Genomic DNA, 25,468 nt, shown 5'->3' with positions numbered 1-25,468 from the left:
ATAATTGGGACACGTCCATCAACGGAAGAGTCAGAACTGAGTTTGAAACCAAGTTGAAGAGTCGGATGAGTGATCAAGTGTGTCGGTGGAAGGGTAAGTGAAAGCGAAAAGGTGATGAAGCAATGCCGCGGTGGCTTGATCGTACAGTATGGGAAGGCTTGGTCAAGTTTTGGCTTGAACCAAAGTCAGAAGCAAAGAGTATCAACAGCCGTAATGCTCGATATAGTGATCTTGATGGCACCGGAATACACAAACACCGATCTGGTCAGACTTCTTTTAAATCTCGAGCACAAAAGCATGTAAGTATACCTCTTAAAGTTACTTATTTAACACATGTTTATTCACTGTTTATGAGCATTGATCACTGTCTAATCAAATACTTGTTTCATAACTCTTGTGTTAGTCTGAGAAGACCGATGATCCACTACCTGATTTCCTGCTTGTCCTAGAAGAGACCCATAGGAAACCTGATGGGTCTTTTGTTGATGGAATGTCTGAGAAAGTCTACCATCAAGTTTTATCGAGGATAGCTGAAGCTGAATCTTTGCTACTCTCTGGGGATAATGTGGAGAGCAATGCTTCTGGCGGATTATTTCTTACCGCAAAGAACCAAATATATGCTGAGGTAAAATTCTTGCAAGTTCATTGTTTATGTATCTTTGTTACAGTTTCTCTTTGTATCAATGTCTAACTGTTGGTGTGTCTCTCTTATGTTGGCAGGTTGCTCCGAAGAAAAAGAACCGGAAATATGGGGTTGGGAACTTGCAAGTAGAAGCATTTTCATCTCACATTGGTCAACCGCCTCCTCCTACTGAAGATCCACATGATCTAGCTGCAAAGCTTGCTGCTGCCGAAGCTACCCTTGCAACTCAGGCGATTCAGTTACAGAAAATGCATAGTTATGATGCTTACTTTGATTATCTTGCAGAGAAAGATCCAATGTTTGCTGCAAGGTTTCGCCGAGAGGATCCAGCTGTCGGAGACACAACCACCGGAGAAGCTACCGGCGGCCAAGCAAACTGATGAACTCTCTTTCTCTCTTTCTCTCTTAATGTGTAATGTGTAATGTTTAGCTTAGAACTTGATCTCCCTTGTAAACTTATTTTGTTATTTGAAAACTTAGTAATTCTAATCACAGCTTTAATTTGCATAAGTTATAAGGTTTAATTCTAATTACAGGTTTAATTTTAATTACAGGTTTAATTTTAATTACAGGTTTAATACTAATTGCCGGTTTAATTCTAATTAAGCTAATCAAAATGAAAATTTTAATTTTTTTTATACCATTATTATTATTTGCGACAGAAAAAATAATTGCAAAAGCATCGGAAATTTGCGATGGAGTTACTAGATACTCATTTTGCAAGGAAATTGCTTTATAAACAAGTCCTTGCAATTTGCGCTTAGTTTGCGAGGGAATTTTTGTCCTCGCAAAAGTTGCGAGGGATTTGCAACGTTGACCGATTTGCGAGAAGCGATTTGCGAGGAACAGACTTTCCTCGCAAATCTCTCGCTTTTGTCGATTTGCGAGGGATTCACTACATATTCGTCCATCGCAAAACCGTTGTTTTCTTGTAGTGTGACAACAGTATAATCGACTTGTAGAAAGCTAACAAGAATGGAACCGTACGTTTGGTGATATATTTGGTGGAACATATGGAAATATGACGAAGTGAAGTCATTAAAAACATAAACGGAGAATTGATTGAGGTTTGCTAAGAGGAAGAGATAAGACTGAGAACAAGAAGAGAAGTAATAATAGAGTGGTGATTTTGGTAATTTGTTGTATCGAATAAAGGAGATGAGAAGAAGAAAAGTAGAAGGAAAAGTTTTGGTCCGTTCTATCTAATTCTAACCAACGGAGGATGATAAATGATAGAGCAATCCTTGTCATTAGGAATTAGCCAATGAGAAGCCTTCATCCAAGAAAACAGAAATAATTTTTTTAAACACTATATCGAATAAATTGATGATTTAAAGTTTTAGATGTATGTTTTATAATTAAAAAATTTGTAGCAAAAGTCACAAAATTCATAGCAAAATATCATAACTCAATTCGGTTGCAATTCCGTCACAAAATTGCTACTCTTTCGGGACTTACTTGTAATATTTTTAACCAATACTTTTGATTTAGAAGATTCTTACAATGTTTTTATATAGTTACAAGCACTTATAATCTAATTTTGAACTATATCTCTCATTTTGAATGGTAAAACAATCACTTAATTAGTAAGTTACTAAGTTTGTACATAAATTTGGAAACTTACTTTTAAAACATATGTAACATATAATACATGCCTTGTTTTTTACAAAGCTTTTTTCTAAAACATTGAAAATTAAAATATTAATAAAACATCTATATGTGTATTATTACAAATCAATGTAAAAATGTGTAACTTACCGTATCTAATTCAGGTGTTAGACGCAATACAGTTGCAAAAAAAAAAGTAACAAAATAGTTGCAAAATTTGTCGCTTATTAGTCGCAAATAATAAGAGTTGCAAATTTGTAACAAGTTAGTCGCAAATTATTACTCTATTGTGACTATCAGATTTCATTCACAATACAAATTTTTGAAATCTATTGTTTTTGACCAATTCTATTGATATAAGTTTACAATTAATAAGCACTCATGATTGTATATAGAGTATATCAAATAATTTATGAGCTTAAAATATGTTTTGATACATTTGTTTTGAAATTTTCATAAAATTACAAATCTTTTTTTGAAATAACATATAAATTTATAGAATGATTTAGATATTATGAAAATTTTGTGGCTAAATATTGAAATGAAAAGCTTTGACAAAGTTTATCTGATTGATATTGATCATCTTAAAGTAAAAATGTGTATAGAAACATGTTACATTTCTCTAATGTGAAATTTCAAATTCAAAAGATCGGAGTTGCTAAAGAGTAGCAAAACAGTATCTAATTCAGGTGTTAGATGCAAAACAGTTACAAAATTAGTAGCACTCTAATCGCAGAGTTTGTAGCAACTTCGTCGCAAATAATAGGAGTTACAAATTCGTAACACTTTGTCGATAAATAAACTTGTGACCAGAATTTGCATTGCAAAAAGGTCGCTAATATGTGAATTTTTATTTTTAATAAAGGGATGTCACTAAACCGTTTCAAATTGCGATGAGTTTGCGACGATATATGTTTCGTCGTAAATTTGCGACTGTTTTGCTTCCGCCCGTATATTTGTTGGGAAATAGGCTCAAAGTAGTAGCAAAGTAGTCGCTATTTTTGCGAGATAAAAAGAAGAGTCACAAATGGTAGTCACTAAATGCAGATTTTCTTGTCGTGTGTATGACGATCAAAGACACCATTTTATAAATGTTCAATTATATCTAATGCCAACATAGTCTAAATATATCTTACTTAATCAGGTATATGATACCCACAAAAAAAGACTTGCATCTAATTTCATAACATGACTGAATACTTACATATTTATTTATTATTCAAAGCTAAGAACATATTTGAACAATAGAAATTTTAAAAACATATTCAAACAATTAAATTATAGGCTTTCTCTAATTAATTTAATATTCTATAATCAATTAAAGGTTATTGCGTGGTCATACCTCACAACCATTTCTGAGGATCAATCCCAATATTCAATTCAATATTAGTCAATCTTTACGACCTTGATCTTTCCTATGTCAACATGGGGATGTCAGTCGACTTTGGTATCTTATCGCAACTAAAATAGGCTCCTAGAAATGGAAATAAGCTATTTTAACACCACCAACATTATTAGATTTAAGTATCATATATACTCTGACATCTCATGCACATATCTAGTTTGGATCTATCGGGGGAACACGTCCCAACTTCAACGATGGGTTCAGTTTCTAATCTATACCATCACACTTATATCGGTTGTACTTTTACTTGTCAGAATGTCGTATCACAGAGTTTTCAAAGTGTATAAGAATCCTACAACAGATATCTGACGTAGACCTCTCAAACAACAACATCAAAGGTCAAGAGTGCCGCAATGGGTATGGAAACTACCAATGTTGATGACAAACCATGCAAGATATCCATTCGACCACCACTCTCCTCTACGGAAGCCTTGTTAGTCTCAATGGTTTTTGAAGAATCAAGTACACCAATATTTTATGACTAAATATTGGTTACATAGTAATTATATACACTCAAGCCATAATGGTTTGTGAAGAAACATATAAACGCAACGGAGAGCGTTAGGTCATTTCACTTGTAAGGTATGTTCCATCAACGGCTATTATGTACAAATATTGTTGAAAGTAATTGATTCACCTTTAGCTTTCAATCCACAGTTGAGAGAAGCGACGCAGTAGAAACCCTAGATGAGGAGGATGAAGTAAGACAAAGAACAACAGAACAGCAGTTAGATAAAAGAGTTCAGGCTTTTGTGTAACTCAGATCAGGCCCAACCAAACCAAGTTTGGGGTTATTTTTAGTTTGCCAACTGTAGCTGATTAGCTTCTTTATTTTATTTGTTTGTCTTGAAATAATTTGTTCTTGTTCTTTGATGGTTCAGTTAATTTTAATATACTATAGTTTCAATAAAATAACAAATTAAAAACATGTGTAAAAACATTATCGTATGTGTAACATACATATGTCATTAATTCATGATTGTGTTTAAGAACATGATAACAATACAAGAAAATTTTGGTTTTCCTCGGACCCCATATTTAAAGAAGTAAAAAAGTGAAGATGCTCGGCTAATAATGTGGGTGAGTATGAAGCCTCAAGTGTAGCAAAAGAAAAGAGAAGAAGATGGGATCAACCACATGGAACTCCACTCTCACTTTCAAATATATGTGTTGATCGCTCAAGGATTACACTCATGCAAGTAGGCATCCATCTATCCACTCTCACCCATAATTGAAACTTGCGTCACCATTCACTTTCTCATTTTTTTGCTATATTTATTTAGACCAAATCATATCCTTGTCGCACAATTGTTTATTAAACTTAAGATCTATAATTATCTTGCTTTACTTAATCGTTCGGTTTCTTGGTTATGTATGTTCACCACACCAAACAAAGGATACTAAACAAAACATTATAACCACGCTTCTTTTTTTTTTGCGCGCTTTGGTTTCGCTTAGATCTTTATCAAACGAACTTGCACCTCTTAAAATCTTAGCCAAGGTTATTCTTAAAAATAAGTGTAAATGCTAAACGTAAATTTTTTGATTCTATGTGAGCATTTGCATTTTGTAAATATTTTTGGAAAGGTTGAAAAACCTTCAAAAAATACAACCATATGTGAATAATGCCGGAAAAAAAAGGAAAAAAAAAACCCTACGTCTAAAACAATTGAGGCGTATTATATGTTGTCTGATCTTTATTGAGAATTTGTTAAAAATACCATTTTTGGGATATTTCTTTTCAAAAACACTCTTTTTTTGTGAACATTTTCATTTTTATCTTCTTTTACACAATGTTAAATTAATTTTTAGAATTTTTTTTTTAAGTTTGGGTTCTCTATTTTACATTTAAGATATATATAGTTCCATTTTGTTCGAAAGATAAATGTTAATTTTAAGATAAAAGACGCAAGGAAAGACTAATGTTTACGTTTAATCGTATTTAAATACTACTTTTTGGCTATAATACTTGAGATTTAAGAACATATTTGAAAGTTAAATATCTTTTAGCTGAGGTTTCTCTTTTATATATAAAACTATATTTAAGGTAATCTAGACTCTTTTTTCTCCTTGAGTGGGTTACTCTAACAAGATTAAAACAAGTTCTAATCAAGCTCTCTAACCAAATGCATATATATGCATCAGTGAGAGACATATAGGGATCATTTGATGAAGAATTAATGAATAAAAATGAGAGGTGATCATAGTGTCACTATAATAAGTTATTCTGATATCTCCTTGTATTCGATATTCACATATAATCAAATAAAAATGTCTTTGTCAAAATTGATTTTGTTCTATCTATCTGTAACGAAGATTTTGAACTCGATTATTGTAAATTCGTGATAAGCAATCATCAAACTGGATCTTGAATCCATACATTCTTACCCCTTGCATGCCTTATATATATTCGAAGTAATAAAGATTTGATCACATAACTCTGTGAAAGCTAAAGATCAGTAGAAAAAGGGATATCAATTCTTGAAAAAATTCGAAAATTTCATCAAGAATAATAACACATCTCAGGACACGTATATTGATAAGCCAACATCATATGAATAAAGACTGACAAAAAATCAACTGAAGAAAACAATAAAGTTTCACTGACGTAATTAAGAAAAGATAAAACAAAGAACAATGTTTGATTTAATGGAAAAGTAGAAAAGAAAGAATGAAACAAGATGGTTCCCAGATTTGGGCATCCCACTTACCTCTGTTGGAATCCTAATTCGAGAGCACCACCTTATCTATCTTCTCTTATTTACCCCACTCACCTTCTACTTCTAAACAAATTCTCTCTTGCCCCTCTAAACTTTTTTTGAGGGAATGTATCTAATTATTTTGTTTTGAAATACCTAAATATTTCAGCATTTAAATACTGGTTTTATTAAATAAAAGAGTGTATTATATAGGTACTATTAGTCAGTATATCATTAAGACATTAAGTGTAAATGGTAATCCCAACATTTCATGTCATGAAACAATTATGAATCTTAAAAGAAGGATTACAAACGTCAAAATCTTAATGTTAAACACTACTTAAACTCAATTTAGATATACAATAAACTATATGAATTTTCTACGTTATTGAAGTATGATACTATACATGTCATTCTATGCACTCGTACGTTGTCTAGTATTCCCATTCACTCCTATAAAGCAATATTGTATTGTATTAGCTTTTGATTCGTATAATATGGAATTAATTAAAGAACCAAACACCAAGATTTCCACTCTCATCACAACTTGTTAGTCCATATATTTTATGAAAGTTGTTTCTTTATTCAGAAAAAAAAAATTTAGTTGACATTAAGGGAACAAAACAAACAGGCAAAAAAATCAATCACATCTTACACATAAGAAAAACATAACTACATAAGAATAAGAATAAGAATAATTGCTGAGACAAAAAAAAAAAAAAAAAAAAAAAAAAAAGAAGATGTGAAAGATCACATCTTACAATATAGCAAACCATCGTATCCTATCCTCAGGTCACATGTATCTGAAATAAGACATATCGAAGCTGAATCTCTTTATCCTCAGATCGTGTTCCCTTAGTGTATATATATGTCACAAATTATAATATGGTTTTATTTTTATAAGTTTGTATTGTTGAGTTTCTTGACATGGCTTAACCGTTGTTTACTGTTAATTATACTTAAACCAAAATGATCAAACCGTAAATTATAAATATCCAAAAGACTAAAACGTGCTTTTCTCTATTGGGATGGCTTCAACGACCGATATAGTTCATAGTGACGATAACTCCACTGAACCTTTTAGACGACAACATAGGAGTCGCGTTGTCTTTTCCTCTGTGAGAGAATCACATCACTCTTAAGAGAAGCCTCTGGTACCGACAGAGAGTTTACATAACTTTCTTATCAATCCTGGTGCTTGTTTTCTTTTCCATTAATCAAAATTTGTTTATGTATACAAACCCGCATACAAAAACGTTCACCAGGTTCTTAACTAGTAGTACATGTACGTAGTTTAATATTGTGTTAGCTAGATTTTTAGTTTATATAGTATATATATATATATAAGCATATATGTAAATATACACTTTTTTAACCTATTCGTTTTTCTTGTAGAATTGATGCCATAAATCTAATAATTAAATGTGGAATTTCGATCAATTTTTTGAAATGACAACATACATTATACGGGTTTGAATTCGGATAGTGACAAAGTGAGAGTAGTAACGGAAACCACAAGACTACATATTTTTTTCCAATTAATAAAAAAAATTATGAAACTAGAAGGGAGCATATCTGCAAATCTTGTGAATATTAATCGTCGTATTCATATCTAATATCTATCAATAATTAAGTGACTAAAACTTAAACCAACAAAAAAGTGACTGAAACAAAATAAATAAATAAATAAATCGTCCAACGAAACAATGATTAAACTCCTTTATCATAGACAGTATGGAATCCACTCCTCGCACCACCACCGAACGATCTCTTCCATTTTGTCTTTTGCTTAACCTAAAAGAAAGAAAAATAATTAAAAAAAAAAAAAAGAACTATAGTTGCCAAATGAATAATATCTAACTCTGAAAAAATCTAAGAAAATTATATAATTTTGCAATTAGCTAGACTTCTAGAGACAGTTTTCGTATCTCATATACACACGTTTTCTCCAAAATATAAGAGGAATATTTTTTTTTGGTTTTTTTTTCCAAATCATATCCATTCTTAATTTAAATGGTTTGAAAGTGATTTTCGGAAAATAAAAGTTAAAATAACAAACCAAAGTCATGAGAATGAAAAGGAAATTAAATGCGTCACGGAGGAGCACTAAGACTACAAAGCATTTGGTGGTCAATGTGTCAAAACCCCACTTCTTATTAAACAAAATAAAAAGGGGGAAAATAACAACAAAACATACTCCCATATATTTAAATGGGCATTGCTTTATTGTTTAGCAATATATCCCACTTGAGTTTAACTCTTCTCATCTCTCTTCTTTCTCCCTCTTTATAACATTTATATATAAGAAGAGTGTAGGCTGTAGCTAAATTTGAAACTTGACTATACATATGGTACTTGTTTAATGACATCTAAATATTGTAAATTTACGTTAGCTAGATAGTGAGATACTTACATCAATTTTTTGTATGGATAATTATATACATACATATATATTCAATATTTTCCTTCTATACTATTTCACTCGACCAGAAATTGAGGATCCTACCTAGTTCGCAAGAGATAGATGCATGGTCGTATACTTGTATTTAAAAAATCATGTGTAGGGGTTGGTGTTTTGTCTTTAGTGAATAATTAAGGGAATCTATTTGTGTCTATTTTAATTTATTGTGGAAAGTATTCAATGTTTACGAATTGGACATGCGGGTAGACAAACATTAATACGCACAAGGATTTGATATTCAATCTATTCAGATTAGGACAACTAATTATAGTACATATCAAAGTCCTAATTGGTTTAGGAATTTGACTTACATGCATCTTACCTTTGTGTAGAGCTAGATAACTATGATTGTTGTTGTACCTATTAGCTAATTTAATTTCAAAGAAACATATATAGGAGAGTGATTGGAGTGTGTTACGCATAAATAAGGATTATGAAAATTAATATTAGTACATAGCGAACTCCTAATAGCTTAGCACCTGCCTTACGCATCATACTTTTGTGTGGTCGGTCATACGTAATGTTATGTTATGCCAATTAACACCATCGAAATATACGAGTTTTTCTTTACGTAGAATTACGAAATTTTTTTATCTCCATTTCGACCCTTTTTCGTAATGGTTTTTTTGTCATTTCGTCCTTTTTTCGCTGGAAGAAATGTGATATGCACGAGTGTGTCCGTATACTTTTCGTGGCTAACACCAATGGCTACGAATCGACACCAAAGGTTGTCTACAAAAATACATATGTCTATATATACATAAGAAAACAAAAAAATAATGAGAAGTAAACTTTTTTATGAAAGAAGCATTAAAGTAATAGATATATAGAAATATCGAGAGAGAGTTACAAATATATTTGTGTACTATATTGTAAAAAGCTATATGTGTATGCACACACAATCATCTTACCACATACTACTTGATATCATACAAAAACTATGTGATATACCAACTTTAATATGATGCACACACGTGTTACGCATTGAAAAATAAAAGAATCATAACATGTATGTGTATACATGATTTGCAATTTCTCTACTTTGAAGTCGACAAAAGAAAAGAAAAAAAAAAGTTCAAACAAATTCCAAAATGAATTCTTATATAAACGATATGCTGACATGTATATGTAAAAGTAAATAAATATGTTAAAACATATTTTGTTTCGGTTACTTAATTCATATCTCTAAAGTCTAAACACTAGGTCATTAAAATATTCCAAAAGATACGTAGACGTATTATTGAGTGAACAAAATAATGAGTGTATCTTTTTAATCTAACTTTTGATCGACTATAAAAAGGAGTCATCTCCCATTAGGTTTTGCCTGCCTCAAACAAATAGAGCTTATCTCATTCACTCACCAAACAACTCTCATCAATATAAACAGAGAGAGAGAGAGAGTGGGAGAGAGTTATATATACAAACACACATAAACATAGCTATAGTAGTGTTATATAACTAGAGATATATATATCTCGACTAAGTAAGTAGTAAGAGCTCATCAATTAAGTGATAAAGATGAAAGGTGGGAGTATGGAGAATTTGAAGCCGATATTGGCGATCATATCACTACAATTTGGGTATGCAGGCATGTACATCATCACCATGGTCTCGTTCAAGCATGGCATGGACCATTGGGTTCTTGCTACATACCGTCATGTCGTCGCTACGGTTGTCATGGCTCCCTTTGCTCTCATTTTCGAGAGGTACCACTACACTCACACACACACACACATATATATATATAGATGTATATGCATGGATGAATAATTATTTTAATAAATGTGTGTTTGCAGGAAGATCAGGCCAAAGATGACACTAGCAATGTTCTGGAGGCTTCTTGCTCTTGGAATACTAGAGTAAGTCTCTTTCATTAGAAAACCATCTTCCTCTTTTTTTTCTTTGCAATTAGAAAGTTCGGTTCATACAACCTTTTCGCAAAAATCCAAACTTACTTTTTATAGTTGTGATGCAAATTCACGAGTTCAAGTACGTTACTTTATCATGTTAATTTTGGTACGTTACTTTTTTTTTTTTTTTTTGCGAGCATTCGGGTACGTTACTTGGAAGATGAAATAATAACATATCGTACCCAAAAAAAAAAAATAGACTCTTATAAATTATGATATTTTTTCGGTTTAGCTAATAAAAATGTTATTACAGATTAATCCAAAGATTGTTAATGTTTATAACAATTATATTATATTATTACCATAATAAAAAAATAATATTATTACCATCAAAAACATATTACAATATATTGCATATACCAAAAATTCATCTAGAGTTGGACGTGGGAGATAGATCTTTTATTGTTTAAAATATTTATTAACTAGTAAATTATAATTGTTTAGAAAGTATTTGTACTTAGATACAGTGGATTTGTAGGGGGGGGGGGGGGGGGGGGGGAAGAAGATGAAATTGGTAAACATATATCTTGATCATTGATTGGGAATGAGATCATCACCCACAAGGCCACAACAAACATCTTTAATGTGAATGTGTGCTTACTACTTATCCTACGTACACGATTTCCTTTTTGATCTTTGGAAAAAGCATCTACTTATTATGCATAACAAAAAGATGATGTGAAAAAAGGCTATATATATTTTTTAATAAACAAAAATAATAATTAAGTAAACATTGGTTTTTTTTATGTATGAATGATTCAGGCCCCTTATGGACCAGAACTTGTACTACATAGGATTGAAAAACACGTCAGCATCGTACACTTCTGCCTTTACCAATGCACTTCCCGCCGTCACCTTCATTCTCGCCCTCATTTTCAGGTACTTTCATTCATTTAAGACTTTCTTGTAATTTAACTGTATTACGCAATCATAGTTTTGCTTATACATTACTTTAGGATACGTTACTATTAATGAACTAGCTATTTAGTGAAAGTGATCTAATTAACACTATTGTCTATGTTAATCAGGCTTGAGACGGTTAACTTTAGGAAGATTCACAGCGTTGCAAAAGTGGTGGGAACGGTGATCACGGTTGGAGGAGCGATGATTATGACGTTGTACAAAGGTCCGGCCATTGAGATCGTGAAAGCCGCACATAGTTCCTTCCATGGTGGCGCCAACACCACGGCTACGGGACAACACTGGGTCCTTGGAACCTTAGCTATCATGGGCAGTATCTCTACTTGGGCTGCCTTCTTCATTTTACAGGTAATTTAATTAATATTTTTGGATTTATCTATAAATAAACAATTAGTACCGATATGGATAAATAAAAATTAACATTATGTTTTTTTGTTTTGTAGTCATACACATTAAAAGTGTACCCAGCTGAGCTATCACTTGTAACATTGATATGTGGGATGGGGACGATCCTAAACGCAATTGTTTCGCTTATAATGGTGCGCGACATGAGCGCTTGGAAGATTGGTATGGATTCGGGGACACTTGCCGCGGTTTACTCTGTAAGTTAATCATCTATTAATCAATTTCATAAACACTAAACACTAACTAAACTTTTCAACTAAAACTTATTATGTGTTGTACATTTTCAGGGAGTGGTTTGTTCGGGGATAGCGTATTACATACAAAGTATTGTGATTAAACAACGTGGCCCGGTGTTTACAACGTCGTTTAGTCCTATGTGTATGATCATCACTGCTTTCCTCGGTGCCTTGGTTCTGGCTGAGAAAATCCATCTCGGAAGGTAATAAAAGTCACATTTAATCAAATCCTTTTATATTTCAAGATTATATTAAGTCATTACTAACGTTTTTAACGTTGTTATTGTAATATTATTATGCAGTATCATTGGGGCAGTTTTTATAGTTCTTGGACTATACAGTGTGGTGTGGGGAAAGAGTAAGGACGAGGTGAATCCATTAGACGTGAAAGTCGTAACCAAGGACCAAGAGCTACCGATCAGTAACGTAGTCAAACAAACTAACGGTCATGATGTGGCGGGAGTACCAGCTAATGGTGTGGTGGTTACCAGAACCTGATCCAATAAACACCAAAAGAGAGAAGAAAGATACGAAGACAAAGATCTCATCTCCATGCATTTGGAGGTTGGAAATTTTGATTATCTTTCTGGTTGTTTTTGTGCTTTTGTTTTACATTTCCTAATCGCTTAACTTTTAATATCTTTTTTACATATGCATGTTTTTGTGTTTTCTACTTTCAGTGTATTTTGAAATTCCCAAAAGCAAATGATGAATGAATCATTTGGTAAAATTACGCCTAAAAAAAAATAATAATAACAAAAATAGTCAAATCTGATTAATCCAAGAATTTAGGGTCTAAATTTGGATAATATATATTAAATAAAGAGATTTGTTTTTCTTTTTGTGATGTAAACTTGTTAAATTGGAAACATGTTCTACTAATGGGGTCACTTGTCTTTGTCTTCTCCTACTGGATCTCACTATCTCTCTTTCCCTCACCATTTGTAGTAGGCTTGCAAACTAGTAATACCCTGAATCGAAATTTCCAAAACAAAATTATACTGAAATTCCTCTAAAATCGATAAACAAACCAAACCATATATTCGTACAGATTGTAAATATGCGACACCAAATCCGAATACATATTCGGATATATTGTAAAATTTTCGAAAACCCGATTAACCGAATGAGTAACCGTCTAAGCACCTTGACGACTTCACCGGCTTATGAAGGCGGGCTTCGCTATTTTTATTTTTATTTTGCTGCAATTAGTAACATTCTTTAACATTTAAAAATTCAGCTTGATGTTGCATTTATTGTATAACAGATTTTTTTTGCTGCAATTAGTGATATTCTTTAAATTTTAAAAATTCTGGCTTGATGTTGTAGTTATTGTAAATCAGTTTTTTTTTTTTTTTTTGTTGAATATAATTTTACATTCATACAAAAAGAAAACTTGAACGTTTGACCCCAATAAAACGAAGTCATAACGCCTAATTTGTATGGTCAAATTATATAAATTCTAGAGATTAGGGTCGAATTTGGATATTAAAGAAAATAGAGAGGGTGTGTACTAAAAAACCTGTTACAGTAAGTTACAACATGTGAAACATGTTGTAATTGGATCACTTGTCTCTGTCTCCTTCTCCAATCCGATCGATCGAACCTCATTTTTCTCAGTCTCACCTGTAAAAATGGCGATGTGAGTATTCGGGTACGGATCTCTTATCTGGAAAACGGGTTTCCCTTTCGACGAAAGCCTCCCTGGTTTCATCAAAGGTTATCGCCGTGTCTTTCACCAAGGTCTCTCTCTTTTATCTATATACATATCTTTATCAGACAATCTTGATTATAATCTTAACTAGTTATAGTAATTACTAATTAGTAATGTTAATACGCAATTTAGGTAGTACTGATCATAGGGGAACTCCGGATTTCCCGGGAAGAACAGTGACATTAGAAGCTGCTGATGGGGAAGTCTGTGTAAGCAGTCTTATGATCTTTATAACATCAAATCCAATTCTCTCATTAGTTTTTTTAGCTTATATGATTTTTGATTACACAGTGGGGAGTTGCTTATAAGATAACCAAAGAGGAAGATAAGAAAGATGCTTTAACAGTAAGTGGATTTGATTCTCTTTTGTTAAAATCATGAGAGAAAGAAAACATTTGTAATCTTTTGGATTCTTGTCAGCATTTGGAAGTGAGGGAGAAGCAGTATGATCAGAAAGAGTATCTTGATTTCTTCACTGTGAGTGCTTCTAACTTCATAAATTGGTCTTCTGGTCTTCTTTTGGGGTGTGACAATTAAGCGTACTTGTTGCAGGAATCTAATTCAGAACCGGCTGTAACAGGAGTAATGGTGTAAGAAACGCATACGATTATATCACGTCGGTATGCATATAAACAAGTAACAATGTATCTTCTTTATTTTGCTCAGATACATAGCTTCCCCTGACAAGAAGAGCAACAACAACTACTTAGGACCAGCTCCTCTTGAAGATATTGCCAAGTAGGTGGTTTTGTTATAAGGCCCTTCCTGTTATCATAAAACGAAGATTGCATTTGATATTTGTTTCTTGTTTTTATTGCAGACAGATAGTTAAAGCTGAGGGACCTTCAGGGCCAAACAGAGACTATCTCTTCAACCTCGAAAAGGCTCTCGTTCAACTTGGTAAAATAAACTACTTTTTCAGATCACTCAAAAATATTCAGTTTGTGATTATTAAGTACCAACCCTTGTTTTGTGTTCTTTGGTACCAATCAGGGTTTAAAGATAAACATGTCACAGATCTTGCAAACCAAGTCAGGAGCATTCTTTCAGAGACCCATGAGTTGTCAGTTGATGCTACCGCCAACAATATCTAGAATTCCCCAGTTTTCTTTTCGATTGATCCGTAAAAGAACAAACCCAATTGATACGAGATGCATTTAGCATCCTAATTCAATGTGTTATCACTATCAATCAACTCTCTTTTTTTCATATTCGATTACATCGTGGAACGGGTATAAAGATCATTCAGTGATCCGGTATACGATTCCCACTTAGTTATCACTGTAACTAAAAATTTGACATGTTACCTGCTTAATATTCATCTTAATCTTTAGTTATCCTTTATATCCAATTCGTCTCCAAAAATCCATTTCACAGAGTCATACTAATGGTTAAAGGTTAAAGGAACAAAATGTCATTCACAGATACAAACAAACCCAAGTTACAGTTGATTAAAGATCCCTTACTGTAAGACACTGAGTCGAGATAATCGTTAAATCATTCGCTTTCTTCTCCACCATCATACCCTGCAAAAAAAAAGCCACGGATCATCAGTTTTAAAACTTGATCAGTAGGTCATTTAGATGAGAGATCAATATTCTCACCGTTGTTTGAATCTTCTTCTTCTTCTTCTTCTTCGCTTTGGCTTCCTTCAGTTTCTTCATTACCTTCCTCTTCTTCTTCGCTACCCTCAGCATCTTCTGGTTCATCACTCTCAGTCTCACTGTCACTATCCACTGTAAATTTTGGCTTGGGAGGAGGTGCAAAACTTGTGGTAGATCTTCTCCTTGAACTTGATACGATGTTGCTTGTATCGAGACCCTCAAGCTCTTTTGATATAGTTTTCCTATTTTTTACTTCTTTGATCTCTGTCAGAGTAAAGCCAGAGAGTTTATTTAGAGTATGTTTACTTATAAACTATTTCATCAAGCTTCCGACAGACTACAAACATCAGTCAGCATGCTTATTCACGTTGAGATCAGTTGAACTAAGAATCAGTTCGCAAAAACTACTGACCTCAATAAATAAAATGGAAGATAAACGTTTTGTTCTAAGCAAAAGAAATCATTCCCAGCGTCACACTACCTTTCTCTGAAGGATCTGAAGACAGCCCCTCTTTGGCAAGTATCTGCTCAAGTTCTTTTATTAGAGTAGCCTCACGTTTCTCTTCAGGAGCCTGCTTGGCTTTCTTGTAAATGCTAGGAGGAACTCTGCCAAGAAAAAACAATAAAGTGACTGGGGTATGAATAAACACCGAACTTCTTAAAAATGTACCAAGTTTGATAGACACCTCATCCCACAAGATTTGATGACTGATTTAAGATGCTCAACACGCTTTCCGTAAACAGTAGTTGCAATCTCCTTTGTCTGCTGTTGAACAACATAAATGCAGAAACCAAATGGGGTAAGTTGTACAAGGTATTAATGGGATTCGAGATAAAAAAATCACAACCAAGACGTTATACCTTAAAAGGTTTTTCACTATCTCCAGCATCACTCTCAGTCTCTGAATCCGTTTCTGTATGTTTTGCCCTCTTTCTCCCAGATACATGTTTGCCATTTTCACTTTTTCGTTTTCCCATCATCTCTGGTTTAGATAATCTTCTTTTTCGGGGCATTGTCTTCTTTACAGCTACTTCCTCGCTCTCAGTCTCAGCATCACCCTCGCTCTCCACATCACCCTCACTCTCAGTCTCAGCATCTGAATCAAAATTTTCTTCACTACTTACCTCCTCAGATTGTGTTCTCTTCACATTTTCCCTTAGATCTTTTCCAGAAGACTCAGTCGAACGTTTAGGAGCAGCAGGAATTGCTAGTACCTAATTAACCATTAAAAAAGATCAAAATACTTGCCTCCCACTATACTAAAGAGATTACACAATCAATTCAAAGTACTCACCTCATCCAATTCGCTGTTAATGAACTTCTTGAAGGGATCAAGAGACAGTTTCTCTAATTTAAGATCTTCCTCTAAAAGTCGACGAAGTGAACCCATTGTAATTTTCCTGAAAAATAAAGAAAGCCATTACTAAACAGAAAATTCCATCTTCTTAAGCCATGAAAGAGGAAACATTTTAACAGTAATTCATTAATTGCAATCATTAAACTTACTCTACATTAGCCTTAATATACGAAGTTCTTTCTCGTAGGACTCTCCTTATATCACTCTTCATATCTTTAGCCACCCTATTGGGTTTGTTCTCTCCAGTCATAAGTCCCCTCTCAGCGGAACCTTCCATTTCCTCATAAACACCAGTATCGTCCCTTACATCATTCTTTTCCCCGTTCTCTTCAGACAGGTTCCTCTCAGTTTCTTGAAAATTCTCGGAAGCATCACCATTACCAGGTTCTTCTAAGCACTGCCATCAAGAAAAAAAACATTAGTATTTCTCATGTAACATGAGAATTCAAATGGTTAGATAACAAAGTATGAAGAGAAAAGCCACCTTAACCAAATTCACTTTAACAAAGGTCTTATGATCATCCAGAGCAAACATCTCCAATCCCATGTATTCCTCTAGCATTCTCCGAACACTCACGAATGTGAAGGAGCTACAAAATCAAATAAAACTGCAATATGATTCTACAATTCAAACATCATCTGACGATACAAACCCTAATCGAACCAGGAAATGTATATATCATCAATGCCTAGAAAAACCCTAATCGCACACACAGAGAACGTAATCAATCGACTATAGAGTATAGAGGTTAGAGACGAAGAGATTGAGAGACTACTCTGCTTTGTTTCTGAGGTAGGTTACACGAGACCGCATAGCTTCCAGAATCTTCGACTCGAAATCTGTTGTTGCATCAACGTCCTTCGAATTACTCTTACCGTAATTCTGATTCATCTCCGCCGTCCTCATAGCCGTAACCGCCGAGTCGCCAGACATTTCTCGCTGCTTAAGCCAAGTGTAAACGGAAGTGAGCGATGACGATGTCCTCGTTGATGCAAAAAAAAATAAAAGCCTTAAAAAAACCCTGGAAAAAAACGGCATGGAGTTGTTTTCTTTGTTTATCTGAAACAACAAAACGTCAGTCTCCATTTCTCACAAACGGCACACATTATACAGAGTAGTAGAAATGAGAAATAGTAAACGGGATGTATTGAAATCATGATTTTTTTGGAAGATTTTATAGGATTTAGGAAATTTGGAATTTTGATAGATTTTAAGGAAATTTATATGATTTATGTTAAAATTCTTTTCAATCCTACCTAAAACCATAAGATTTGGATTTATATAGTTTTAACTAAACAAATCCTCTAGAATCCTTTTAAAGTAGATTTTTAAATCATCAATTCAATAACAGTGGATTTTAATGGACTTTTTAAAATACATGATTGAATAACATATGATTTGTAAATTTTATACAAATCACTTAAAATGTCAAGTTGAATACACCCCTAAATAGTAGAAATCACAATATATTTTGGTATTTGTTAAGTTTTTGGTTATTATTTAGTTCAAAGACAAATAGCTATTTTGGCGCCTTAAAGAACAAAAAACAGTGGAAGAAAACTTTTTTTGTCGAATTTATATATTATTATCACGAAAGGAAACCGAAAAATTTGATGAAATGGTGAAATTTAATTGTGTAAGAATAATTTCCATAATAGAGTAAGTGAAGTAACGATTAAATGAAATGTGTTTGAATCATTAACTGATTAGTTTTAATCGAATAGGCGGGAAAGATAAAATCTAACTTTTTAGGGGACAAGTTTGTGGATGGGTCCTACAAGAAAACTAACAAACTTTTAAAAACATGATGGTTACCAAACAATGAGGCACCAACTACCCCTGGGCATATATTCCGAAACCGAACAAACCGATTTGGATCGGTATCGGTTTCTCAGTTTAAACCGATCGGTTTTCCTATTGAGTTTGATTCGGATTTCGGATTTAAACCGAAATTCGATCGGTTATCCGCTAAACCGAATTCCCAATTAATTTTAGGCATTGGTATTATTTTTGGGCTTCTACGCAAGCCCATTAACTATAAACAGATCTTTTTTAAAAATTTAATAAAATTTTGTTGCCATGAGGATTCGAACCGAAGACATAATGGTAAGGGACATACACGCTAACCATTTGAACAAATTCAACTTTTTGGTTTTGTTTTCCTAATGATATATATAAAGGATTCGGTTTCAGTTCGGATTTTTTTAAAATATTGAAAACCGATCCGAATCCTAACGAATCCTAACCGATCCGATCCGAAAAATAGTCGGATTCTAAATGGATTTTACACATCCTAATCCGAAAAATCCGATTCAATCCGAACCGAAAATTCGAATGCCCAAGGCTAGCCACCAACCTTCAACGATAATTAACTTCTCTACATAAAAGATGTGAAATCACATGTCTCAACAAAAAAAATGTATGATTAGGGTCTACAAGTGGCCAGCCATTTTTATAGAGTGATAAGGGATAGGGATATATATATATATATATATATATATTTCTTTATTTTTGGTTCCTCGTTGTTTGAATTTTAAAACGGATAATTTGGCGCGAAAATTTCACACCAAACCGCATTATATCAAATATATAAACAATAATTCTCAAAATTTGCTCATTTAACCTAAATAATTAAAGTTGTAGACGAAAATAATTTGCGCATTATATCTTGATGTTTAGAGTTCGGTTAATATCAAGATACGTCATTGAAAAATATCCATTATATCTGATATCTATACTAAATAAAAGTAAAAGTAAGCTCTTAAGGCTGTCCACCTAGGATTTTAAACCACTAATAGGGATTAGCCATTTCATTATTTTACATTTTTATAATTCACAAAACTTACTATATTGTTAACATCCAACATGGATTAGCCAATTCATTATTTAACATTTTAATAAGATTAAGCTACAAAATAAATAAATGGTATAAAACTAATAAAAAACGAAAATCTATAGAAACAAATTTAATCTATGGAAATAAAATAAATATAATAAAATATTTGTAAATTTAAGTTTTTTGTAATTTAACATTTTTAAAAGATTTTTTAAAAAAGGAAAAAAATGAAACTATGGAAAGAAAATAAATCTTTTAAAATATTTGTAAATTTAAGTTTTCCTTTACAAAATAAATAAATGGTATAAAACTAATCAAAAACGAAAATCTATGGAAATAAAATAAAAATATTAAAAAAGTGTAAAATTAAGTTTTAGTTTTCAAAATAAATGTTATATCGTCAATCGTTCAAATTAAAAAAGGAACTTTTAGCTCAAACAAAAAGGGAAGAATTCTACTTAGAAGCAAAAAAAAAAAAAGGGAAAGCTTACAAATTCTACTTTAGATTTCATGTATAAATAGCCATCTAAGACAGAGAATGGAACAAGCTCAATATCATTGAAAACAATAGCTCCACCTAAACATATAGTTCCTCGAGATCAATGAGAGAGCTCATTGAATTACAATGGCACCTGCATCTTCTCCTCCTTCAGCTCAATTACTTCCCTCCTTGGTTTTTGATGAGTTATCAAAAGGTTTTACTAACAAAGAAATTGTTGTTAGGATCATCCACGTCTGGAAGCACGCAATCCTAAAAAAGATGGCTTACTTATGGGGCTCGAATTACTGCTCATAGACAAGAAGGTACTTGAATTTCTCTTGAATTTCCGGAAAAGATTGATGAAACACTACCAGTTATTCCACAAGGTTCTCGAGCTGATACAGTATTAGCATCAATTAAACAATCATACTTGTGGGACTCTTGCAAAGTTTTCTCCCTAAAAAAGATCATGAGACTTCAAGAATCACAAGCAAACTTCGATGCATGGCTGCTAAGTGTTGGAGATGGAACTGCACCTACAAGTGAGGAAAAAGATGTCGACAAAGATGATGGTCAGATGGTGGTCGTTGATCCTAAATTCATAATGCAATCAATTGTAGATCATTTGCAAGATATTTTTAAAGCCACAAATACAGAGAACAAGTTATCAAAAAGTACATATGCAAGCGTTACAGAGAGAGCAATCCTAACTCCACGAAATGAGACAGTTGATGAGATTAATGCATACATGTTAGAGAATCTACCAGGAACACCGAAGGAGTATCTCCGCTCAGACAGTATGGGCAAGGGTGACAAAGTAACTACTAAGTACGAGTCTCTGTATATGGTTGAGTATCTAAACTCACTAGAGTTCCAAGGACTACCAAAACATCAGTTGGTTTTGAAAGTAGGAGCTCCAATAATGTTGATTCACAACATTAACCAAAAAGAAGGTCTATGCAATGGCACAAGATTAATTGTAACACGTTTGGGAAAAAGACTGATTGAGGGCGAAATAGTCATAGGCACACACGCTGGTCAAAAAGTGATTTTGCCACGGATAATCTTATCGCCACCTGACTCAAAGCATCCTTTCACACTTCGAAGACGTCAATTCCCAATTAGAGTATGCTATGCAATGACAATTAACAAAAGCCAAGGAAAAAGCTTAAAATCAGTGCTTCTCTATCTGCCTCAACCAGTTTTCAGTCATGGTCAGCTCTACGTGGCGCTCTCACGTGTAACATCTCCTACAGGTTTAAGCATTCTAAAACCCCATAATGATGCAGAGAAGACAGTAAAAAATATTGTGCATAGATGGATGAACAACTAACTTAACCAAAAGACATAACCAATACTATCAATTTCTCCGACAGACAGTAATCAAATTAATCCCCAATTCATTTAATCAAAAGGGAAGAAGAAGAAGAATATTGAAAAAAGAAGCTTACAGTGTTGTCGAACGAAATCCAATTACCAATTGATATGATCATTTATCTAATCCTAGGCCTTCTTGGTAGTGTTGGCAGCCAACTTCACCCATTTCCCTAGCGTGTCCTTAATCGAACCAATCGTATTTGCCACCAAACCAATATCAATCATAGGATTAGGATGCGGATATCAGATAGAAAATAAAAGAAGAAGACAGGGGCATGAGAAACGTAAGGATTCAACTCAGTCTTGTGAATCGCCGTAAGTGAGTCGTGAAGAGACGATGTTTTTGATTCTCTGTATTTGACTTATGCAACACCACTCATCTGGTTTGTTAAGTTTATTTTGTATACTTTAATATATTCTTAACATCACCGAAGCAAAAGAAAAAAAAGGAGCACAATACATACATGTACTTTATATTGGTAGTTTAGTAGTTTTTCCTTTTTTTGGGTATAAAGTATAGTAGTTATTTCTAATGTTTTGTCAAAATATTTCTAATATTTCAAATTTAATTAATAGGCTAATAAAAAATTAAATTTGGTATTTTGAATTTAGGAATTAGAATTTAGAATTTAGAATTTAGAATTTTATTTCTAGGGTTTAGTATTTAGAATTTAGGAATTAGTTTTTAGTATTAGTTTTATTTACAACATTAACCCCTAAAATTTTATAAAATTTTAATGTTATGTAAATTTAGTTTTTTTAAAAAATACTATGTGATATGGTTATATAGTAGATGGGTTATAAAGAGAATATGTTGTAATTAATAAAATATTATTAAATTTATGCTAACACGGGTTAAATCCTCATTTTATTATTTATCAACAATATTAATATTAAAATATCTGACATAGAAAAATTAAGTTGATTTAACTAAGATTATGTAAAACAATTAAATCATTAGGAAAAACATAACTTAATCATAGCTACTAAATTACTTACTATTTATTTAGATCCCTTATTTTCTGTTATAATAATTAACAATCAAAATAGAATCTCAAACACTAATCAAAACAAACTAAATATAACAAACAAATGGTAATGAAGTATATTGCGGGGTTAAAAATTAATATAAACATTTCGCCAGAGCCTTCTCTAAAAATATTAAGGCCACAAGTTCATGTTTTTGGTGGGGCCAATTATACATTAATATTTAAAAAAAAACACTTGAAAAACACAAAGAATAATAGAAAACATTTGAAACATTGACCTTTGGTACTAATATCTTACATTTTTATCAGTAGAACTAATGAAGTTTTTAGGAAAAAGGGTCGAATATTCACTATCTTATTTGGAGGTCATAAGCATGTGCTTCACCTGCTTGTGTTAAGGGCCGACTCTGCATTTAGCTGCACAAATGATCGGGAAATTTAGTTATTCCTCTATGGAAATCTAGTGCTATATATAATACTGATGTAGTAGATGTTAAAGAATGAGAACGGTCCAATGTATATATCTGTATATTTAATTTTTGGATTGTATACCCATAAGAGTAATTGATGTTATTTCATTTTTGGATCTACATATTGTAAACCCATAGTAGTAAAACCATTGGGCTATTTCGGCCCAAATGTTAATTTTTGTTTATTATAGAGATATTGAGAATGATCCGTATTTATGTATTGGGAAAATTCCCAAAAAAAACCCCAACTTATTTTTATTTGGATGTTTAATACCCAATACTTTTTGGTTGGAACAAAAATACATGATATATTAAACTGATGTCAAATAAAACCTTCTTTTTTAAAGATTGGTCGAATCAAACATACGACTTAACAGATGTTAACATGTGTGACAGAATAACTAAACCGTGTTACACATTGTTCCAGATATATAGACGATCCATTTACAAAACTGTATTGGCGTAATAAACGTAGTCTAGTGGTATCTGAAGGTTGGTTTTTCTGAAACCAATAGAATCTGGGTTCGACACCCAAATCCTATATTGATTATTTTTTTTTGTTTTTTAAAACTCCACTGACAACGACCGATATAGAGTTACAGAATAGTGCTTCCATCGACGAACGACGATGTGGATTCATTGGAGATTGATTTTAGATTCTTAGATCTGGAGATTGGTTTTGGTGTTTTTGTTGTTGTGATTTTCAGATGATCAAGGATGCGATTGTTACGTTCTAGTCAATATGCCTTTGTTAACAGTGGTGGTGGTGAGGGCGAATTAATGCCGCCGTAGATTCTACCTTTCAAGATCTGCCCATCTTTGTAACAGAGAACTTACTGGCAATAAAGAGGATTCGAACCCGAATATTGCTAGTTGCAAAACGACCACAATACCACTAGACTACATTAATATATTGATGAAAATTAAGTAAATGGATTATATATATATATATATATATTCAAAAAACTATTCTTCAGAAAATTTAATCCCGGTTTAGCTATTTCGTCACACATGTTAACGTCTGTTAAGTGGTATGTTTAATTCGACCAATCTTTAAAAGACAAGATTTTATTTGACATTAATTTAATATATCATGTATTTTTATTCCAACCAAAAAGTATTGGGTATTAAACGTCCAAATAAAAATAAGTTGGGGTTTTTTTGGGGAATTTTCCCTTTATGTATTCGTATGTGCGATGTTATTTTTCATCGTTGTCTAATAAAGTTAACAAATAAAAACGACGGTTTGCGTACCATGTGTCCTGCAGTGACTCTGTTGGCGACCTCATATACCTTTGGAACCGTTGGATGATGCTTCGTGGGAGAAACTCCCGGATGCTCACAACGTACTCGAATCTTCTCCGCTCTCATGCCAAACTTGTTAAGTTTGTTTTGCGGTCTGTGGCATCCCAGTGGGATATTCCTACATAATTTATTTATTTTTTCTATAACAAACTTATTTTTAGGAGAATTAACGAGAAAAAAAATGAGTTAAAAACAAACCTGAATTAAATGATATCGTAGGAGTGGCTGATGGAAGGCCGGTTGATCCAGCCGATTGATGCAATCAATCACATCCCCATCCGAACTCTTTTCAGACCAGAAAAAAAAGGAAAGTTAAAGATTTAAAATTATAGAGAGATAAATAAAACCGAGAGTTGATATTTACTTACATGAATCGTATAAACTGAGGTTGAAACTCCAGGTTGAGTGAAGAGGAGACACACAACAAAGAAGAACGGTACGAAGGTAATTTTGTTATTTAACATGGATATCATCCAACAAAAATGGATGTTAAATTTTAAAATAACTGTATTAATTATTTAGTACTAATTTTATTGAAAATAAAATTTACTTACCATTATGATATATATATTCGTAAGTAAAACACACACAAAAAACTTGAAGAAGATAATTAGTTTATTAAAATGAATTTCTGATTACTTGATGAGAATATTATTGTAGTTTTACTTATGTTTTTGCTTAAATTTTATTTATAATTTACTTAAATGTTACTTATGTTTTGCTTAATTTTTTATTATGTTTTACTTTGTAAATTAAATTCTAAGGCATGTAACTATAAGTGAACTGTGAACATATAAAAAATCTAAACAAATCCATATATAATCAACTTGAGTACGTATGGATTGTCTTCTACACCTTGAACAGAGATATCAGAGCTTGCAGTACACTTTATTGTTGATACAGAGATATAAGATCATATTATTTGGGTTTGCAAACTGATAAGTACATAACACTTTAAATATCTTTTTTTTGTCAACAAACACTTTAAATGTATTTATAAATTAGAAATCCTACTACATTAATTGGAAAGTACAAATATAAAACT

General features: G+C 32.6%; 4 protein-coding genes and 2 long non-coding RNA genes across 7 annotated transcripts; 3 read left to right on the top strand and 3 right to left on the bottom strand.

Moving 5' to 3' along the window:
- The first annotated feature begins 9,946 nt into the window (after positions 1–9,946).
- On the top strand, positions 9,947–13,050 carry LOC104777584 (WAT1-related protein At1g44800-like). Its single transcript, XM_087506693.1, has 7 exons — positions 9,947–10,522; positions 10,613–10,675; positions 11,489–11,605; positions 11,755–11,995; positions 12,091–12,249; positions 12,340–12,491; positions 12,591–13,050. The coding sequence occupies exons 1-7, from the start codon at positions 10,335–10,337 to the stop codon at positions 12,784–12,786; spliced, it is 1,116 nt and encodes a 371-aa protein (XP_087362819.1). The 5' UTR covers positions 9,947–10,334; the 3' UTR covers positions 12,787–13,050.
- A 160-nt stretch (positions 13,051–13,210) lies between these two features.
- On the top strand, positions 13,211–15,353 carry LOC104757964 (gamma-glutamylcyclotransferase 2-3). Its single transcript, XM_010463149.3, has 8 exons — positions 13,211–14,031; positions 14,135–14,211; positions 14,294–14,347; positions 14,423–14,479; positions 14,555–14,592; positions 14,669–14,740; positions 14,823–14,902; positions 14,996–15,353. The coding sequence occupies exons 5-8, from the start codon at positions 14,588–14,590 to the stop codon at positions 15,094–15,096; spliced, it is 258 nt and encodes an 85-aa protein (XP_010461451.2). The 5' UTR covers positions 13,211–14,031; positions 14,135–14,211; positions 14,294–14,347; positions 14,423–14,479; positions 14,555–14,587; the 3' UTR covers positions 15,097–15,353.
- LOC104777583 (uncharacterized) lies at positions 15,320–17,983 on the bottom strand. Of its 2 annotated transcripts, none has more exons than XM_010501856.2 (9): positions 17,741–17,983; positions 17,449–17,554; positions 17,114–17,361; positions 16,902–17,007; positions 16,468–16,821; positions 16,293–16,372; positions 16,088–16,212; positions 15,607–15,870; positions 15,320–15,528 (listed from the first exon to the last, which is right to left on the bottom strand). In XM_010501856.2, the coding sequence occupies exons 1-9, from the start codon at positions 17,896–17,898 to the stop codon at positions 15,500–15,502; spliced, it is 1,470 nt and encodes a 489-aa protein (XP_010500158.2). In that variant the 5' UTR covers positions 17,899–17,983; the 3' UTR covers positions 15,320–15,499. The 2 variants fall into 2 exon arrangements, with proteins under 2 accessions (XP_010500158.2, XP_010500159.2); XM_010501857.2 differs by having other exon boundaries at positions 16,293–16,369.
- A 2,166-nt stretch (positions 17,984–20,149) lies between these two features.
- LOC104777581 (uncharacterized) lies at positions 20,150–22,049 on the bottom strand. Its single transcript, XR_015594374.1, has 3 exons — positions 21,734–22,049; positions 20,571–20,818; positions 20,150–20,502 (listed from the first exon to the last, which is right to left on the bottom strand). It is a non-coding gene; the product is annotated as an uncharacterized LOC104777581 (long non-coding RNA).
- LOC147947611 (uncharacterized) lies at positions 20,860–21,615 on the top strand. The gene has a single exon (XM_087496649.1). The coding sequence runs from the start codon at positions 20,860–20,862 to the stop codon at positions 21,613–21,615; it is 756 nt and encodes a 251-aa protein (XP_087352775.1).
- A 2,147-nt stretch (positions 22,050–24,196) lies between the features above and the next one.
- Positions 24,197–25,353, bottom strand: LOC147947610 (uncharacterized). The gene is made up of 3 exons (XR_015587400.1): positions 24,792–25,353; positions 24,622–24,708; positions 24,197–24,541 (listed from the first exon to the last, which is right to left on the bottom strand). It is a non-coding gene; the product is annotated as an uncharacterized LOC147947610 (long non-coding RNA).
- Between the last annotated feature and the right edge of the window lie 115 nt (positions 25,354–25,468).

Source organism: Camelina sativa, chromosome 3, assembly GCF_030686135.1.
Source record: "Camelina sativa cultivar CO46 ecotype springtype chromosome 3, ASM3068613v1".
Classification (NCBI taxonomy): domain Eukaryota; kingdom Viridiplantae; phylum Streptophyta; class Magnoliopsida; order Brassicales; family Brassicaceae; genus Camelina; species Camelina sativa.
This window is presented reverse-complemented; position numbering and strand designations above follow the sequence as displayed.

What these genes read in the sequence shown, in the direction of transcription:
- LOC104757964 (XM_010463149.3), top strand. An exon ending in CCTCTTGAAGATATTGCCAA is followed by an intron (nt 14,741 to 14,822) that starts GTAGGTGGTTTT and finishes TTTTTATTGCAG; the next exon opens with ACAGATAGTTAAAGCTGAGG. An exon ending in AAAGGCTCTCGTTCAACTTG is followed by an intron (nt 14,903 to 14,995) that starts GTAAAATAAACT and finishes GGTACCAATCAG; the next exon opens with GGTTTAAAGATAAACATGTC.
- LOC104777583 (XM_010501856.2), bottom strand. Translation starts at nt 17,898, where the DNA reads ATGTCTGGCGACTCGGCGGTTACGGCTATGAGGACGGCGGAGATGAAT. An exon ending in TACCTCAGAAACAAAGCAGA is followed by an intron (nt 17,555 to 17,740) that starts GTAGTCTCTCAA and finishes TTGATTTTGTAG; the next exon opens with CTCCTTCACATTCGTGAGTG. An exon ending in TTAAAGTGAATTTGGTTAAG is followed by an intron (nt 17,362 to 17,448) that starts GTGGCTTTTCTC and finishes TCTTGATGGCAG; the next exon opens with TGCTTAGAAGAACCTGGTAA.
- LOC104777584 (XM_087506693.1), top strand. Translation starts at nt 10,335, where the DNA reads ATGAAAGGTGGGAGTATGGAGAATTTGAAGCCGATATTGGCGATCATA. An exon ending in CTTGCTCTTGGAATACTAGA is followed by an intron (nt 10,676 to 11,488) that starts GTAAGTCTCTTT and finishes TGAATGATTCAG; the next exon opens with GCCCCTTATGGACCAGAACT. An exon ending in GAGAAAATCCATCTCGGAAG is followed by an intron (nt 12,492 to 12,590) that starts GTAATAAAAGTC and finishes ATTATTATGCAG; the next exon opens with TATCATTGGGGCAGTTTTTA.
- LOC147947611 (XM_087496649.1), top strand. Translation starts at nt 20,860, where the DNA reads ATGGTGGTCGTTGATCCTAAATTCATAATGCAATCAATTGTAGATCAT.